At 38.3% G+C, this 18,628-nt stretch overlaps 1 protein-coding gene across 1 annotated transcript; it reads left to right on the top strand.

Moving 5' to 3' along the window:
• The first annotated feature begins 574 nt into the window (after positions 1 to 574).
• On the top strand, positions 575 to 18,490 carry LOC102713262 (DExH-box ATP-dependent RNA helicase DExH7, chloroplastic-like). The gene is made up of 35 exons (XM_015836657.2): positions 575 to 913; positions 1,006 to 1,111; positions 1,486 to 1,694; positions 2,249 to 2,348; positions 2,484 to 2,851; positions 3,408 to 3,626; positions 4,095 to 4,206; positions 4,297 to 4,506; positions 4,929 to 5,008; positions 5,117 to 5,239; positions 5,871 to 5,957; positions 6,180 to 6,280; positions 6,400 to 6,457; positions 6,585 to 6,650; positions 6,760 to 6,842; positions 6,953 to 7,136; positions 7,607 to 7,765; positions 7,850 to 7,951; positions 8,048 to 8,200; positions 8,295 to 8,399; positions 9,311 to 9,451; positions 9,661 to 9,750; positions 10,006 to 10,062; positions 10,192 to 10,275; positions 13,375 to 13,473; positions 13,551 to 13,688; positions 14,121 to 14,191; positions 14,622 to 14,691; positions 15,292 to 15,390; positions 15,593 to 15,805; positions 15,990 to 16,082; positions 16,443 to 16,565; positions 17,098 to 17,185; positions 17,525 to 17,586; positions 18,054 to 18,490. Exons 1-33 carry the CDS (start codon positions 575 to 577, stop codon positions 17,176 to 17,178), a joined length of 4,323 nt encoding a protein of 1,440 aa, XP_015692143.2. The 3' UTR covers positions 17,179 to 17,185; positions 17,525 to 17,586; positions 18,054 to 18,490.
• The last annotated feature ends 138 nt before the right edge of the window (positions 18,491 to 18,628 follow it).

The following is an 18,628-nucleotide window of genomic DNA, read 5'->3' as shown; positions in this document are numbered from 1 at the left end:
TTTCTGATATATAATTGCCACGTAGCGTCATGTCAATGCCACATAGGACGGAAGCCTAGTCAAACTAGCCATATAGGCGCCATGTCAGTCAAAACCGCCGAGGGGTCTCTTTTACACCGGTTTTGATAGTTTAGGGCACCGGTTATATCCGGTTTTACGGTCTAAGGATGGAAACAGACTAGACGGTAAGGCGAGAGATCTCAAGTGGACTTATTCCGCCAAAAAAACGTAGGGGATCACTGGGCCAGCAGAAGCCCAATAAGGTGGAATACACAATCTGGCCCAGAAAGGCATGCTCCGTTGTGTGTGAGGCGTGCAACTATATGCGAAAGCACAATGCGGCAGAGTCGATTACGCTTTCGTGTCTAGAAGGCGTGTTTCGTGTCGTTGTGCGGGCCCGCGAGTACTTATCTGCGCAAGCAGAACAGTGCACGTGGCCGAATTCACCACGGGCCCACCTACCATAGGGTGTCCCGGTGTTCCGGAAACTCCCCTCCCCGTAGGCCGTAGCCAAATTCGCCGTCGCCGGAGACGATCGGGCGGCGGAGCTCGAGCTCGAGCTCGGCGAGGCGAAATGGCGCCTAAGAAGAAGCAGCAGGCGCCGAAGCAGAAGCAGAAGCCCAAGCACTCCTCCACATCGTCGTCGTCGTCGTCGTCCTCCTCGGCCGCAGCCGCCGCCGCCGCCACCGCGCCGCGCCTCCAGATCTCGTCGGAGAACGAGCGCCGCCTCCGGCGGCTCCTCATCAACTCCGGAGCGACCGACGCACAGGCTCCAGCCCCATCCGATGCTCCCGCGGCGGCGCGTGCCGAGTCGAGGGAGCTGAAGGCGCGGCGGCTGCGCGGGGTGTACGACAAGCTCGCCCTCGAGGGCTTCTCCTCCGCGCCAATCGAGCAGGCGCTCTCCGCACTATCGGTTCGTGCCGCCAAGCAATCGTTGAACATCGCCGTGCGATCGAATTGGTTGCTTTGTTGTTGATGGTTTGGGGTTTATTTTTTTGGGGGCAGGATTCGGCTACGTTCGAGTCGGCGTTGGACTGGCTGTGCTTTAATCTGCCCGGCGACGAGCTCCCCCTCAAGTTCTCCAGTGGCACCGCTTCCTCTTCAGGGGCAGGTACGTGGTTTGGGGTTTAGGGTTTAGTGATCCGCAATGGTGGATACTGTGTTAGCATGTAATCACATTTCTGGTTGAACTTGGAACTCTGCCATTTTTGTATCTGCATTTGCCAGCATCGGTGTATTTGTGTGTTCATATGCATGAAATTGTAATATATGCTTCTGCGCACACAATGGCCCGTGCTTACTGTTTCCAACTTTAAAATAGTACCTTGCAAATGCCGCATTTGTATTTGCATTGCATTTATCTGCATTTTAGGTTCTGCACGTGTGCAACCCATGAACTGCAGGGTTGTTGTGCTTATTGTTATGTTTTCTCACTGAGGAATGAATTGGTTTGAAACTTAAATTGGTGATCCATTACTCTTCTAGGGCTTTTAGGGACAGAGGGTTCAGTTAAGGTAGTATCGACAGCAAAAGACAATTGGGTGCCACAGAGTCGTCAGTCAGAGGAGGTGCAGGGGAGCACTGAGGGGTTGGAAATTAGAGTTAGCAGACGGCGAGAAGAAGATTTGACATTGGATGATGGGCGATCATCTCAAGCTGCATGGATTCGGCAGTACATGGAACAACAAGAGGAGGTATAGATGACTGATGTTCAAACAAGCAATTTCATCCCTTGGATTGCTGCATCAAATATTGATACTCTTTGAAGGACTGCATAATTTTCTGTCTTGTTCAATTTTGCTTTATCGAATAAGTAATCTATTTTCACTCACTTCTTGATAATATCTTGTATTGTTTGAATATCAAGTTGGTAACACAAGATAGTAATACTTTGGGACTCTCTCTATCTAGTACTGATTTAAATATTTTTAACTCATTACTAATTAAAATAATCTCAAATGTGCAGTTTTGAATATTTATTTTTGCAGTAATATGTTTGTAAACATTGTATTATGTTGTGAACGTAATTATAATGATACCTAATTACATTTGTGACTGAAATATTCTAATGTACTGAATACTGTTTAAAGTTAATGATAAACATATTATACATTTAAATTCACTATGAATTGGATGACGCTCCTTTAATCTTCAAGATTAAGCTTATTCATAGCATATCTCTTATTTTATTTGTCCCCTGTTTAATTAATATTGGTGCAAATATTTCTTTTGATGCTGCTGATGTTAGGAAGATGATGTAAATTCTAATGATTCCTACACATGGGAAGATCACTTCTCACCAAGTTTTGCAACTGTTGAAGCAAAGCCAAGTAGGCAAAAGAAGAAGGGTATGCATAGTATTTGTTGAAGTATATAAATTTTATATGACATTTCTCTTATATAGTAGTTATGACTTAAGTTCTCAATGCTTATACGTAGTTCAAGCAGGTTCATATTATGTGTGCTAGTTCATTTGTTTTCAGGTAAACAAGAGAAATCATCCTCTGGAAACTCAAAGGAAGTTCTCAGCAGTTCAGATAAGACACTAAATGCTGATATTGCAAATGTTGAGGGTGGTCAAGTTGACTCTGGCGCAACTGGGAAGAAATGTGAGAGTCCTGTCCATATGGACGAAGGATCCAATTTGGACAAAAGAATTTCCAAGGATGTTGATGAAACTAGCACAAAGGAGGCAGAAGAAGAGGAAGTAGAACTTGATAACCTGTTTTTTGAAGACTCTTCTGCTTGGGAAGCAGTGGCTCCAGATATATTAAAACAGCAAAAATTAGAGAAATTATCACATGATGGTTATGGGCATCTTCTTGGAAACATAGATGATATATGGAAGAAGGTCATGTTCACTTACACCATTTTATATTAATGAAACATCTTTCTTTACCTTTGCTAGCTTACTGTGATCATAATGCCCCACCTTTTGTCATATTTATGTTTAGAATTTTGGAGGTGTTTCGTCTTGGTTATTGACGGATAGGCTTGAACTATACATGTCAAGCAAGATGCATTTGCATTCACCTCGTTGCTTCTCTCAGTTTGCTTGGAGCTAGACCTTGTTGCGTAGGATAGTTGCAGTGGCCTTTATGTGCTCCAATGTCCCATGCTCTTGTCTTGTTATGGATAGCTTGCCCCCTAAAAGCTGCATAGAACTACTATAGTTTTACCATTCAAGTTTCAGTTTAGATTACTGCAGTAGTTACAGTGACAAGAGAAGACAGCTAGCATATCTCATTTGTAACGCTACTCGTGGATATCCATTGTTTGGGCAATGGGCAGAATATAACAATTTGAAATATTGCTAAATAAACAATGAACCAGCAAAGCTGTTTAATCTCTGACATGTATGGTTATGCTGTTATGCATTTGCCTCAACTATTTATTGTGCTCTGCAGGGAGATTCTGGTAAAATGCCAAAAGCTGTTCTGCAAAAATTTTGTCAGAAACTTGGTTGGGAAGCGCCAAAATACAGTAAAATATCTGAAAAGGATCGTAAATTCATATATGCTGTTAATGTATTGCGTGGCTCTACTGGTCGTGGTAAAAGTCGGAAGGCAGGAGGCTTGACTAAAGTTGAGTTACCTGAACAAGATAAAGAATATGTATCTGTTGAGGTTAGTAATTTAGTGTTGATGACCTATTTAATCACTCTGTTACTGTCTAATAATGCCTTCAATATTAAAAAGAAAACAATCTGTGTTTTTTTTATGAGAAATGCAACATTTCATATTTTTTGGATGCCAATGGCTCCATGGACTATGCTATCCATCTGAAGTGCCTAAAGATCTTTGCAATAACATCAAATTATTAGAAGATGGCACATTGCCTGAATTCTGTTAGTTTGAATCAATCCCCTATGCAGATTGGATGGATATGAATATGATAGTGCATTCCAATCTGTACAGGAAGCTATTCTCTCATTTCCACTACATATTTAGCCGTATTTCTTCAGTTATACTTTTCATGCTTGTTAGTATTAATTATTCTGATTTCATTACAACTTAGTAAAGTATAGACATATTGTCATTCATTGTCTAGAATTGTATTTGTGAGCAATAAACATTTGCTTAATTGGTCAACAGGAAGCACAAAACAGAGTGGCGGCTTTTGCTCTATATCAATTTTTTGCTGATCTTTCATTGCGTCCATTGCTTATTGAACCATATGCATCGCTTGTTTTAAGATGGCAAGAAGGTTAGATAAATTGATCTTGTTTTCTTCTCTGATGAATTGATTTGTTGGGGCCTTTGGGCTGTATATTACATGGTTTTGGCAAATAACCAGGGGAGTTATCGTCATCATCTTCAAGGGTTATGGATACCGAGGATAACCGAAGAGCTGGTTTTGTGGATATGTTGTTGGATATGGATACAAATACAACTCCACATCAAGTTGGAGATGCTTCAAATGGTGCTACATCTGTTGATTCTAGGAGTATTGAGGAAAGCTATTCTGTCCATGAGAAGAAAGAGACTTATTTAGTGAATCGTACAGGTAAGTTTTGGATGTCATCATTTCAGTTTTTTGCCTCGATTATTGTGTGAAGCAATCATGATTTGGACGGTGACCATTTTTATTTTCCATGACCTTTTAACCTGTCGCTGATAACAGACCTATCTTCTCCATTCCATCAACGTTCTTTTCACCACTGTGGTTTCTTGTATGTAGAATCTATTTCCATAGCAGTATAACACCTCTTAGATCTATTTCCATGTGGAATCTTGCTTTGTCTATCTTGCTCACAACATACATTTATTTCGTTCTCATTATTTCTCCGAGATATTCATGTTTTATCTTTCCTTTTCTTTTAATATATTTTTTTCCAACTGAATAGTGATAAAATGAATGTACTCTATGCTGTTTTTATAGTTTTTCCCTTCTTGTCAGGATATCTAATGTGGCTTTTCTATGATTAGGATCAAGATCTCCAGAGCAGGCAGAAAGCAGAATGTTGAAAAAACAGCTACAAAATAAAATGAAGGACTCGAGCTATTTGGTATGAGTGAATGCACATTCTATTAAAATTGTTCTTCTGATTTTGTACCTTTCCTTTTGTCTTTGACTCTTTGTAACAATATATTCATTTGCTCACCTTTGTATTCAGAAAATGCTGGAAGCAAGAGCTTCTCTACCAATTTCTAAACTCAAAGATCATTTTCTACAGTTACTGAAAGAGAATGATGTAGTTGTTGTTAGCGGAGAAACAGGATGTGGGAAAACAACTCAGGTACCTTCCTAACCTTAAAAAATATAGTTTCGAATAATCCCCCCATCCCCCCATATCCTCTCCCGTTGAATCCATTTAGTTTTCATTTTGCTCCCTGAAATTATAATGTTTATATTATTGGTGATGGTGAAGCATGAGAAATAGCATATTATCTGCTGCACAAGACTTGCCATCACAAGTCTGATAGTAGTCGTGGTTTCCTATACTTTGAAGCCAAGTAGCTCTGAAACTCCCACTTGCCAAACTTGATCTAGGATCTCTGGACATTGGATCTGTCGTTTCCCTTAATGACTGGATAATTCTACCTTGTTTGTTCAAACAAACTCTGACTAATTGAGTGCAATAGTCTGGGATATATGGGGCCATGCTTGACGTATTCAACAGAATGTGTTAAGTGTTAATGAATTGATCTTGTCATATTCTTCACCCCCAGCCAGTTAGCTTCTATTGTTTACTGATAGATATTTAAGCTGCTATTGGTACAAAATTATGTTTGCATATATTCCTTGAATATGTAGAAAGATATTTAGTACTGGATGTGATACAACACCAGTTTGTATAGGTTATTTCTGATCTTTCCAGAAGCATGGAATGTTACATGATTATTTATCGTTCATTACTTGATTTGCAGGTGCCACAGTTTATTTTGGATGATATGATTGAATCTGAGCTTGGTGGTTACTGCAACATAGTTTGCACACAACCCCGGAGGATAGCGGTATGATCAACAGTGCAGACCTTGATCTTTTCTTTATTTTTCTAGCGCAGCATCTTAAATCACTTCTGAGATCATAAATTTATCACTACAATATCATAGTGTTGTATTACAATGACATCATCTGGTGGTATGATAGATATCCTTTTTATATGATCACCCAGCTTTTATTTGATTGAACAGATCTAGATTGTTGAATATAACTTGGTAGATTACTTATTGTAGGCCATTTCAGTGGCTGAAAGGGTGTCTAATGAGCGGTGTGAATCTTCGCCTGGCTCTAAGGATTCTTTGGTTGGATATCAAGTTCGTCTTGACAGTGCTCGGTATTTGGTCGTTCTCATATTCACATTATATATGTGAAAACTTTCTTATTTTTGCATTAAAGATCACTATGATGTATTCAACTTTGTTCTGATAATTTGGGTTCTTTCTACTGTTTTAGGAATGAAAGGACAAAGCTTCTGTTCTGTACCACTGGTATCCTCCTTAGGAAATTATCTGTAAGTAGTGTTCTCATGCTAACCATAGTTTGGCTTTGTGCAATATTTTTATTGCATATAAAACTTTGTAACATCTCTCTACTTGTTTCTCAAGTCATGTGATGATAGTTGCTCATGCTTATTTCAGGGGAGCAATGATTTAAGTGATGTTACTCATGTTGTAGTAGATGAAGTACACGAACGCACTATTTTGGTATGTACATTTCTGTGTTCTTTCCCTTTCCATATTACATAATGATTTGTTTTCTTTTGTTTCTATGGTAGAGGAAGTCCATGAGTGATCCTGATTTCCCAGTTTTCAGGGTGACTTCCTGCTGACTGTTCTTAAGAGTCTTGTTGAGAAACGTTCTAATCAACCAGGAAGAAAGCTGAAAGTTATTCTCATGTAAAATCAATTTCTTGTTTCCATTTTATTTCTTTTCAGTTGTAATTTTATTTCCTTCATTGATAATCAGGAGAGTCTAATGTTTACTTCCCCATGCACTTTATCTTCAGGTCTGCTACTGTTGATTCCAGCCTATTTTCTCGGTATTTCGGAGATTGCCCTGTAATTAATGTTGAAGGGAGAACTCATCCAGTTTCAACCCACTTCCTTGAGGATGTTTATGAGAAAATGGAGTACTGTCTTGCTTTGGATTCTCCTGCATCAGGAGCATACTTTCAACAGCATGGAGAAAAGGTTTACCTTACTCATTACTCATTCATAATGAAGTTTATACCCTGCAACAGCTGCCATGTGACTTTTACTGTTCCCTCTGGATTACTAGATCTGTTGAGCACTCCCTTGTCCTCATTATATTTTGATGAAATATGTCTTAGGGTCATATCATGTATCGATATTTTCTGTTGATCTTTTACCTGTATTTTATTACAACAATTTTGCATAGTCATGAACACGCGACGCAACTTGTTTTCCATATATTAATGTCCCAACATGAATTAAGGACTTGATAAGATATCTCCAAAGGTAAGCTTTTCTATTTGGAACTTGAGATTGTTTTAGTGGATGTGTATGATACACATTTTTACCATAGATTCCATAACTGTCATGTGTTGTTGATATCATCAGAGCTAGCCAGATGGTCATTTGGCAACCATGATATTTGTGTTCTGCTGTATGCTGAATTTTTGTTTTTCATTCTGCTCCAGTGGAAGAATGCTAGTAGCACAGTGAATAATCGGCGAGGAAAGAAGAATCTTGTTTTATCCTCATGGGGGGATGAGTCGGTGCTTTCTGAAGATTATGTTAATCCTCATTATAGAACTGATTGCTATCAGTCATACAGCGAAAGGACCAACCAAAATCTGGTAAATTTTGTGCCCAATCCAAAAGTTCTGCTCTCATTTGAAATATGGTTTTGGCCAACTAAATATTTTCTGTTGCTACCACAGAAACTCTTAAACGAAGATGTGATTGATTTTGATCTATTGGAAGACTTGATATGCTATATTGATGAGAACTGCCCCCCTGGCGCAGTTCTAGTTTTTCTTCCTGTAAGTTCAGGGTGTCCCACTGGTTTAATGCTTCATTTCTTAATGGACACCTTGCAATATGGATCACCGTTTTTTTTTATCTGTGATTCTCCTCAGGGAGTTGCAGAGATTGATATGTTGATTGATAGATTATCTGCCTCAGTTAGATTTGGAAGGGAATCATCTGATTGGATTCTTCCTTTGCATTCATTACTTGCACCCACCGATCAAAGGAAGGTGTTCCAGTCACCACCAGAAAGCATTCGTAAGGTGATTATCTTGATCTAGGAGACTAGGAACTACTGAGCACTTAGTTTCTTATTACTTACTACTACTACTACTACTATGCTACATGACACTGCAGGTTATTGTTGCCACAGACATAGCAGAGACCAGCATTACAATTGATGATGTAATCTATGTGGTTGATACTGGAAAGCACAAGCAGAACCGCTATAACCCACAGAAGGTCACTTTTCTCTTGTTTATGCCTGTAAATTTGAAAGATCACAGATATAGCACTTGCACAGTCCTTTCCCTGGAATATTATCCCTTTTTCACCCTCATCTTTTCGCTTCTGCTTATAAGCCAAAATTTGAATTTTGAACCTTAAATATGAAGTTGATTTTAGGTTTTTTTCATCATAGTTTATTTTTCAGCCTTAGCTTTTAGATCGCTAAGAACATATATATAAAAGTTTTATTCATAAATTATTTTTTGTTTGCAAATATGTCGTTTGACCTTTTCCAAAGAAATCACACCCCATGATTTGTATGTTTCTTAACTGGATGATGCATTTTAACAAAGCCATCCTTGATGAACCTGTCCATTTGGTTAAATGTGTACTGCTTCTCTGTACAAACTAAGTCGTGTATGTTAGAATCTTTTGGGCTCTGGTCCTGTCTTTTTCTGTCATAGTGGATCTTGTAAAAATTGCATCTCCATCAAACATATTACTGGCTTCCGTGAAGATTTACCCTTAGGTCTGTCATCATCAAAACTTTAGTTTTTTTACTAGTAGTGTGTGGTTTTCTTTACAAAATTCTATTTACTGGATGCCTTTGCCCTAAAATTGACTATTCAGTTATTTAAAATCTTGTGAGTTAAATTCTGATTGAACTGACATGCTTGGATTCTATGTGAACAAAAGTTCCTTTTGAAAGTTCAAATAAAAATGCTTGATCGTTGGCAACTGGGCATTATTTGTTGTGGGTTACTACTAGGCTACATTGTGAGCTCATGGGTTGGACTTTTTTAACCCATAGTTATGATATTCATTTATTGCGCCCATGAGCTCAGCCTAGATTTTTTGATAGTATTGACAAATCATCTCAAAATATATCTAATAGAAGCTGTTATTTTATAATGTTTTTTTTGCAGAAAATGTCAAGCATAGTAGAAGATTGGATTTCTCGTGCAAATGCAAAACAGAGACGAGGACGGGCTGGTCGTGTGAAGCCTGGGTTGTGTTTCTGCTTGTATACTCGGCATCGTTTTGAAAAAATGATGCGCCCATTTCAGGTTCTTTATATAAAGATACTAGAATCCAAATTCTGTGGCCAAGATTCCATACTTTAATATTTGTAACATATCCAAAAAATGAGTTTGGTTTACGGAATTGAACTATATTTATGTTAATAGTCTTCCTGATGACATGTTGACAACTATAATTGTCCTAAGCAATATCTGTAACCATCATGCGTTGATATTTCTGTATGTTATGCTTGAAGGTGCCTGAGATGCTGCGGATGCCATTAACTGAACTGTGTTTGCAAATAAAATCACTTCATCTGGGTGGCATAAAATCGTTTCTTTTAAAGGTATATTTTATCTTCTCTTCACAACTTATTTTTTCCCATTTTCTTCACATTCATCTATGCAACCTTGCAAGACCTCTATAAGATTGTATGAGCAGTTATGCACCTGTGAAATTCTGAATATGTTTGTGCAGCATCATTTGTTGATGCAGTCTCTGCTTTCCTTTTTTTTTGTTTGACCAGAAGTTGTGCTTTCTGTTTGTGTCAGCTGTGAAATTGTGACGCTAAGCAATCATATTTCACACTGTATTGTTTCAGGCCATAGAGCCCCCTAAAGAAGAAGCCATCTCCTCTGCTATTGAATTGTTATATCAGGTTCTATTCTGCCTTTTTTTTTCATATAAATCTAGCCATGTCAAGAGTGCACATAAGTAGCAGAGACACTTTTGGCATCTCCTTTTGTAGTTATTAACCAAACTTTATACTGTCTGGTGTCGTGTCTAGGTTGGAGCATTTGAAGGACACGAGGAATTATCACCTCTTGGCTATCATTTGGCCAAATTGCCAGTCGATGTTTTGATTGGAAAGGTGTGGCTAAAATGTATTTTGTTGGCTCATTCATTAAACATGACATATATATTTAATGCATTCCATTCAGCATAGTGTCTAGCTGGTATGTTGCCGGTAGCTAGCATTTGTTTGTGCATGGCTGTGTGGCAATCGCTAAATATAGTCAGAGGATTAAAATTATATAACTTTTATATTTCCGAATAAGAAAAGATAGATTGTTGTATCCTGTGGGTACCCAGATAAGGGGTATACCCATGTACCGTACGTATTCGTATAGGGACAGGGGTTTCGAATTGAGGTCGGCAATGAGCTTGAGTAAGGCTTGAATGTAGGGCATTTCATCCGCAGCGGGAAGAGGACCATGACTCCTGGACAACTGGAGCATGGCTGTTAAAAGCAGGAAGAGAGGTGTTTAGGTTATTGCAATAGAACCAACCCGAGTGCTATCCCTTGAGGGAGGTCTTCATGGGAGGGTGAACCGATTCTTTTTGCAACCCTCCTAGAGTTGGATGCCGACGCCCTCGACTACAGAAGGTTTAAGGCGACCCAACTGTGGTTTGATAGTGAATAGATGGCGAAAAAGGTTGAAATGAGGAGGGATTCCAAGGAATCTTTCACAGATATATATGAAGACAATGATTTGATAGTGAATAGTTGGGATTTAGATGATGCAGTTCTATGCTATAGAAATCTAAGACCCCTACAAAGTGAAGATGTTGGCAGGCCTAACCTGCACTCAAAGAAGGATTCAAAAACATCCTCATCGGACTTAGGGGTTGGAAACTCTTCACCTGTTGCAGAGCGATATCCGAGGAGCTCCTTGCCAGGAATCGACCCTAATCATGTCATCATCTTCAGGTTTTGCTCTGTGTTGGTGTAGATCTGCCATGCACCAAGGGGGGCTGCCATTGGTGAGGATGATGGATTGATTGGAGGCAGTGAGGGCGCTGGTGAGTGGGTTGGAGTAGTGATGAGCTTTGGTTGGCGACAAATGGACATTTGGGCACAGGAGATTGGTGAGCACAGTATGCAAGAGAGAGGCTGGAGGTGGAAGACGAAGCGGCAGTGGAGAGGATGATAATATAGTTGTAGCCTAAATGGGTCGTTGGGCTTTAATGAGGTAGAGATATATTTGTGGGTCAAATGCATGCGTCGACTAATTGTAATTGCGTCCCTTTTGAGCCTTGCGAGCTGTTTCTTAGGCATGGTGATGGCGCACTTCATGTTGTTGGGAACGTTGCGATTTTTAGGATTTGCTTAACGAACATAGAGATTGTAATTTCTCCCATTAGGGTACTAACGCTATGCCCATAAAATGGGCTGTTGGTTTCTTTTGAAAATGCAGTTGACGGATGGACATACCCTAGGCACACAAATACTGTTGTGTATGTGCCCAATCTAAGTGGGGTCCGGGGTACTCGGGTAAATTACCATTCGGATCAATCTTTGGATTGTCTTTTGGCGTTTTTCTTGGGCAAGATAGTCTTTTGATTATCTGTTTCAGATATTTAGATGCAATTTGCGTCCTAAAACACCTCAGTTTTGAGAGTACTCGGGAGAGTACCGCTCGGGTTGGAACCACTCGGGTTTTTGTGAGCACTCGGGAGTGTCGCTCGGGCTGGGGTTACTCAATATTCTGAGGATGCCTTGGGTTGTATATCTCGATAAGATTCTATATTTAATTGTTTCTCATTTAAGCATAGAATTGGGGGCTACACCTATTAGGTGCATCTACTCGATGCACCTAAGTTTTGTTTTTTTTTGATAGTTTTATTTGACTCTATGTATAATTGTTTCTGTTTGAGCATAGAGTCGAGGCTATACCTAATAGGTGCACTAAGTTTTAATTTTCTTTTTCGCGGAGCCCTTCACAACCTCTACAATTTTGAAGAGAATGCACTTGGGAGATGTCCAATATGTTGCGTGAAGATATTCTCGATCATCAAGAATCTACAAGGGTGATTTGCGCGGCTATGTAGGACTTCGGGGGTTGTTGTGGGATACCCGGATAAGGGGTATACCCGTGTACTTAACCTATTCGCATAGTGAAGGGGGTTCCAAATTGTAAAGGAAGATGTAAAGCTAGATGCTAGGCCATAACTGATTAGGGATATGGCAAGGATTAGTATTCTATGTCCGGGTTTAACCAGTTGGGTAGGAGTCAGTTAGGCTTAGTCGTATCTGATTAGGTCTCTATCTCTTGTAACCCTGTCCCCGGTATATAAGGGGAGGCAAGGGTGTCCTTGAGGGATCACGACATAGCAGATTATGCAACATATTCATTGCGCTCTGTTTTCCACAAATAATCCACGTATAACAAGAGTAGGGTATTATCTCATATTGAGAGGCTGAACTTGACTAATCACTGTCTCTTGCATACCATCGATCTTTGCTTCTTATTTGCCGCCCTATATATTTACTACCCATCTGGATCATCGACATACCCAACCTCACATTTGGAGTTTTTTGTTTGTCTTGTTAAACAGCAAAGTAGCGCATTTAATTGTTAATGTTGGTTCTTTTATGCAATCTGCATGCAAACAAAGACAACCCTCTTATCCCTAACTTTTATAGTCTTACATATTTTCTTTCAGATGAAATACCTTTTCTCTTGCCATTCCTTAATTACATCTTTAATCTTCACTACATTTGCCTATTCACAAGATCCTTCAGGCTCTACCCTATAGCCAGATTTATACTCCAGTTTCAAGGAAAATGGAACATAAACTTTAGTGAAGTATATTATATTCTTCATGTCCCTTTGGAATGCGTCCAGTATATTGCTTTATTTCCTACATTTTCTGTACTTAAGTCTGGTGCAGAAGAATGCACAATAATTTCTGTAGGCAATGCTGGTATTTTTTTCACACCTCTGTAACTGACTAACTGTAATAGTTTTTTCACTTACTTTTCATATCTGTGGCCACTTGAGCATTCCCAACGGTACTATAGTACTATACAGAAATTCAGGTTTCATAAAATTTAATAGTTTCTGCATGTTATTAACAAATAATGATAGTAATTGTTATTTTGTTCCATCGATTTGTAGAGCACCTATAAATTTGTATTGTACCTATCTAGTGTGTTGCTTTGATTTGTCTTCCCATGCAACTGCAGATGATGCTCTATGGTGCTATCTTTGGCTGCTTATCACCCATTCTTTCTGTTGCTGCTTTTCTGAGTTATAAATCCCCATTCATCTCTCCAAAAGATGAGGTATTATGAGATTATTGGTCAATAATTTATGTAATCTGGATATGTACTATCATGACCTTGTTTCATTATTAATGCAGAAGCAAAATGTGGAGAAGGCAAAGGCTTCATTGATGAATGAGAACCTTGATGGGTCTGCATCTACAGAAGACAATAAAGAATCTGATCACCTGTTAATGGTTATTGCATACAATAAGTGGTCCCGGATATTAAGAGAGGTCATAAACTTATTTGATGTACTCAAATACAATTCTCTGACACTAGATACATTTCTTATGTGTTCATGTGCACTTAGTAGTTCATTAATAGTAGACCACTATCAGAGTGGGTTTTAAGTAGATACTCCCTCCATTCGAAATATTAGCTTTCTACATGGTTTTCAATCTTATTCTTTGACCATTAGTTTCTTTTATAGTATATTATCAACAACTATGAAACTGACGTCATATGAACATATTTTCAAATATGAATGTAATGGTACTACATGCATGAGACGAAACACATATATTGTTAGCTCAATTATTACTCAATTTTTAAATATCGACTTTACAAAACAAGGAGGCCACATATTTTAGAAAAGATGGAGTACCAGGCTGTAAAAGAAAAAAAACAGTGCCAAGGATTTCTAATATGATGATTTTCAATTGCAGAATGGAGCTAGATCTGCCCATCAGTTTTGCCGTTCATTCTACTTAAACAGTACAGTGATGTATATGGTCAGGTTGGACTTCTCGGTTTATACTTTATACAAAAGCCTGATGCAAAATAATAAGATTTTTAAGGGCCTATATGAATTTCAGTTAACAGCTTTGAAAAAATGCCAGACTTAACTTCAAGTCCTACGGTCTTAAAGTAAGTGTAGGAACTTAGAAACACTCAAAGTTTAGGTCGGTAGGTTCCTCCTATGTGTGTATTGTTGCAAGAAGCAAATAACTGTTCTGCAGTGACTACTGATTCTATAGTTGCAACCATTGTTAAGACTCAAATTTAGGTGCTTAAGTTTTCTATTTTTCTCCAGATTTCCTAGAGTTGGTTCAGCAACTGCCTACAGGCAACCAATGTTCCTAAAGTTTGTTCATATTTAGAATGAAATATAAAAGCTAACTAAATTTCACAATAACTGTTTGTTCATCAAAGTTTTACCCTTTCAGAGACATGCGACTACAGTATGGGACATTATTAGCAGACATTGGACTTTTGGATATTTCTAAAGATATCCTGGTATGTCTTTTCATTATTGAGAATCGTGGGTAATATCACCTCATCTTTCCTCTGAGAATGCAGACCTATATCATGCTGTACACTTTATTCAGTTGACTAAGTCGTAACAGTGACATGAATCACTTGGATGGTCCATGTGAATTTTGTACCTCTTTTCCTTTTGTCCTACACACTAAGTATGACGGCTAGCAATATATAATCCTTACATATTGGACAGCTAAATGCTGGAATACATATAGCGTTGTAGTTGGAAATATAGGTCTCTATAGCTCTTAGCACCTTAGTGACAACCATATGACTATATTGGTGAATAAAATGACTCCCATATGTCACAATTCGACTAATTTCTACCAATGCAAAGTTATGAAAGCAATGGTCAAATCTGCATGATGAAGACTGCAAGAGATGGATAATGTTAAAAATGGAAAAAAAATTGAGGAGCAAGTTAGTTTTTTTTGGGTAACTTAAAGGGTACCTAAGTTAAATGGGGCATGTATTTTCCTTGCTAATTGCTGCCACCAAAGTTCTTTATTTGTATTTTGTATGGGGACAGACATCATAATCGATCTTCTAATGTGAATTAATCCTAATATTTTGCAGAGACCAGTGGATGGAATGAGGAAAAACAATCTTGAGAGTTGGTTTGCGAATATGTCTCTTCCATTTAACTTATGTGCTCGTTACTCCTCAGTTGTTAAGGTAATGACATGATTACTAAACATTTTTATTGACAGTTTCTTTAACATGTACCAAAAGTACAAAATAAATATGATCATGCTGATGAGATTAATATCCTACTGTAATGCTTGTTTTCCTTTAGTAACATAAGCTGTTCTTTCATTTAGTTCAATTTGCCGCTAATATGGTTCATTTCTGGAAAATACTTATATGGCCTTTGCAGTCAGTCATATGTGCAGGTCTATACCCTAATGTTGCAGCTACTTTAGAGGGTGTTGATCCAGGAGCTCTAGGTGGCAGGAAGCCATCTGATTTTCTGTCTGGAAAGGATCGTCCTCGATGGTATGATGGACGACGAGAAGTTCACATACACCCATCATCTATGAATCACAGCTTGAAAGCTGCTCAATATCCATTTTTGGTGTTTCTTGAGAAGGTATCCTTTTGACTCAAACATTAATTGACTGTATTGTTATCATCATGTTGCGTAAGATACACTAGTGGAAATGCGCAATAATGTATCATACAAGAAAGTATTTATGATGGCGATCTGAAGGGAGAAAACAGTATTTTTCAATCTCTGAAACTTTTGGTTCTCTATCTCTGTTCCCTATATGCAGGTTGAGACAAGTAAGGTGTTTCTACGTGATACTAGTGTCATTTCCCCCTATGCACTCCTTCTGTTTGGTGGTTCCATGGTAATACAACATCAGGTATTGTGTTTCACTCCAATTCTAGAGTATTAGGCTTAAGATACTGAACTGCCATCCTCTTATTTCTCTATTGGAGTAGTGCGTGCGCCTTTTCTTGTGCTTACATCACATGCTAGATATTCGCACTTGTCAAAGGAGAAACTAGTCAGCAGAAATGATTTTATTAGTTTTTGTGAATAATATATGCGAATAATCAATTTTAGGGTATTGGACAATCTTTCCTCTCGTGTTCTTATTTAAGGGGAAACTCATTCTACAAACTGTTGGTTACCAACTTATCATATATATTTTTTGTGTGTTAACTATTAAATGGTATCTTTAGCAATTCATAATCACTGGGGCTATGTTTTTTTTTCACAGACAGGAGTGGTTATCATAGATGGATGGTTAAGGCTGACAGCTGCTGCACAGACTGCTGTCCTATTCAAAAAACTTCGTGTAACACTTGATGCTGTTCTGAAAGAATTGATAAGAAGGCCTGAGGTATGGTGTCTCCCTTGTCTAACGTACAAGGAATAACACCTATTCATGAAATGGGATATTGTGCTGCTGTAGTGTCTCATATAATTGCTCTCCCTCATCTCATTGGCTGACTGAGTGACTGTATGTAGTCCATCCATTCTAAAATATAAGCATTTCTAGGATTCAAATTTTGTACCACAATATAAACATTTCTAACTAATTTTCATGATTTTGATCATTCCAATTATTCCAGAGCCAATCAGATGCTTAGAAAGAGAATCTAATCAATTCAAAATTCAAAAATTAACCACTAAAAGAGAATCTTTTGACATCTCTTTAGTTTATGTTAAACAACTTAGAAATACTTATATATTGGAACAAAGTTAGTAGAATGTATATCTTGCTTTGAATAAAAGCCTGGTTCACTTGTATCACCTCAAGCTTTGTGCAAAGGCTGCTTGACAGAATACATGCGGGCTAGTTTACAGCTTTACAGTCAATATGCCACAACTTGTATTTTTCTAATTATCTTGGCTGTATGGTCTTATTTCAGATGGCAGCTTTTGTTGACAATGAAGTTGTCAGATCCATTATTCATTTACTGTTAGAGGAAGAGAAGGCCCAACAAGCATGAAGTTGTGGTAATCTCTTCATATTAAGTTTTTTATTATAACATAACTGAAAGATCAGTGTCAAATATTACCTCGCAGATACAGTAGTCACAACTTGGTTGTCTGTGGAGCATTAGACTTTGCATGAAAAATTGTCTTCAAATGTTGAGGTTTTTCATGGACCTCCTGCCATAAAAAATGCATATAACATAATTTAATATAATGTAACATTTTATTATAACATAAGTAGTCTCATGATTAACATTTTACTTGATCACCTGTAGCAGTTATTCTAAGAACGAGTTACTATAGATGACTTGATGGCTTCCTTCTATGCAGCAGCTAATTTCTGTATTTGTCTCCCATTAGGTCAACGGATTATGGTATATATAATTGGCAACAGCGGAAACATAGAAGAATCAACTTCAGAGGTTAGAACACTACTTTCTAGATGCACATATTTTTATAATACTTTTTTTGTGTCATTGGGTGGGGGATTACCTACCTAGGAGTATCAGATTACGTACTAATTTTTTGTACATCTAAATATCTGATATCACTACCCAGTCAATGAGATCTACTCTTATAGTATAGCTTTAGGTGGCCCCTCCATGTGACCCTATGATTTCTTCTCTCTTACAAACACATGAGAAATTATGAATGCCCCACCTTGTCCATTCCATTTCACATACTGGACAGCATAAGTGCCGTGCACGTCTCACGAGACTGCCAATAGGATGGACTCAGTGATGCACATCCAAGTATTGTCAGCAACTGCTGGCCTTTTTGTAGTAAATTGACTTGCTAGCCTTCCCTACAACATAATGGATGAGATTTAACTTCTGCGAGTGATGATTCTAGTCCTTGCTCATGTTGCTGTTCGTTTTGTTCTGTGCAGGCATCCAAACTGTTTTCTCTTGCCGTTCACCCCGTTGCTATTTGGCTGGCAAGGCTTGGTGATTGGCGTTTTTGAAGCTTCAATGCAGAAAGTGGTTTACTGCATTTACTTAACTAAACAACAAAAAATAGATATATGTTACAGTATAATAGAGAAAATCTTGAAATTCCTTTTCCCCAACCCTGATACTTTTTTCCCCAGCCCTGATGTGGAACACATGACTACCTCAATTCACTTGATCTGCTAAAACATGAAAGCCATGCGTGTAAGAGAGACCGCAGGAAATGGAGCACATGGTATATTTATTCCCTCGAAAGCAATTTTCTTTCACAAGGATTTGCTATGCGGGTGAGATCGTCTATGCATGTTAAAAAGTTTACTTTAAAGTTATAGTAAAGAATAGACTAGTTGATGATATCTTGCGTATCTTGAAACTATTGAACATTAGTTATAAGCTTGCATATTGCAATCAAATACTTCTTCATCAGTGACCTTCGTGAATTCCGAGGATATGCCCTCTGTATACGAGAATGGATCAAAGGCTGACGTTTGTACCTTCCGGTGCTATTAGCATT

This window comes from Oryza brachyantha, chromosome 4 (genome assembly GCF_000231095.2).
Source record: "Oryza brachyantha chromosome 4, ObraRS2, whole genome shotgun sequence".
In the NCBI taxonomy this organism is placed as follows: domain Eukaryota; kingdom Viridiplantae; phylum Streptophyta; class Magnoliopsida; order Poales; family Poaceae; genus Oryza; species Oryza brachyantha.
The sequence above is the reverse complement of the archived record's forward strand: the minus strand, read 5'-3'. Positions and strand labels throughout refer to the sequence as shown.

What these genes read in the sequence shown, in the direction of transcription:
- LOC102713262 (XM_015836657.2), top strand. Translation starts at nt 575, where the DNA reads ATGGCGCCTAAGAAGAAGCAGCAGGCGCCGAAGCAGAAGCAGAAGCCC. An exon ending in TCCTCCTTAGGAAATTATCT is followed by an intron (nt 6,458 to 6,584) that starts GTAAGTAGTGTT and finishes TGCTTATTTCAG; the next exon opens with GGGAGCAATGATTTAAGTGA. An exon ending in TTTTGGTGTTTCTTGAGAAG is followed by an intron (nt 15,806 to 15,989) that starts GTATCCTTTTGA and finishes CCCTATATGCAG; the next exon opens with GTTGAGACAAGTAAGGTGTT.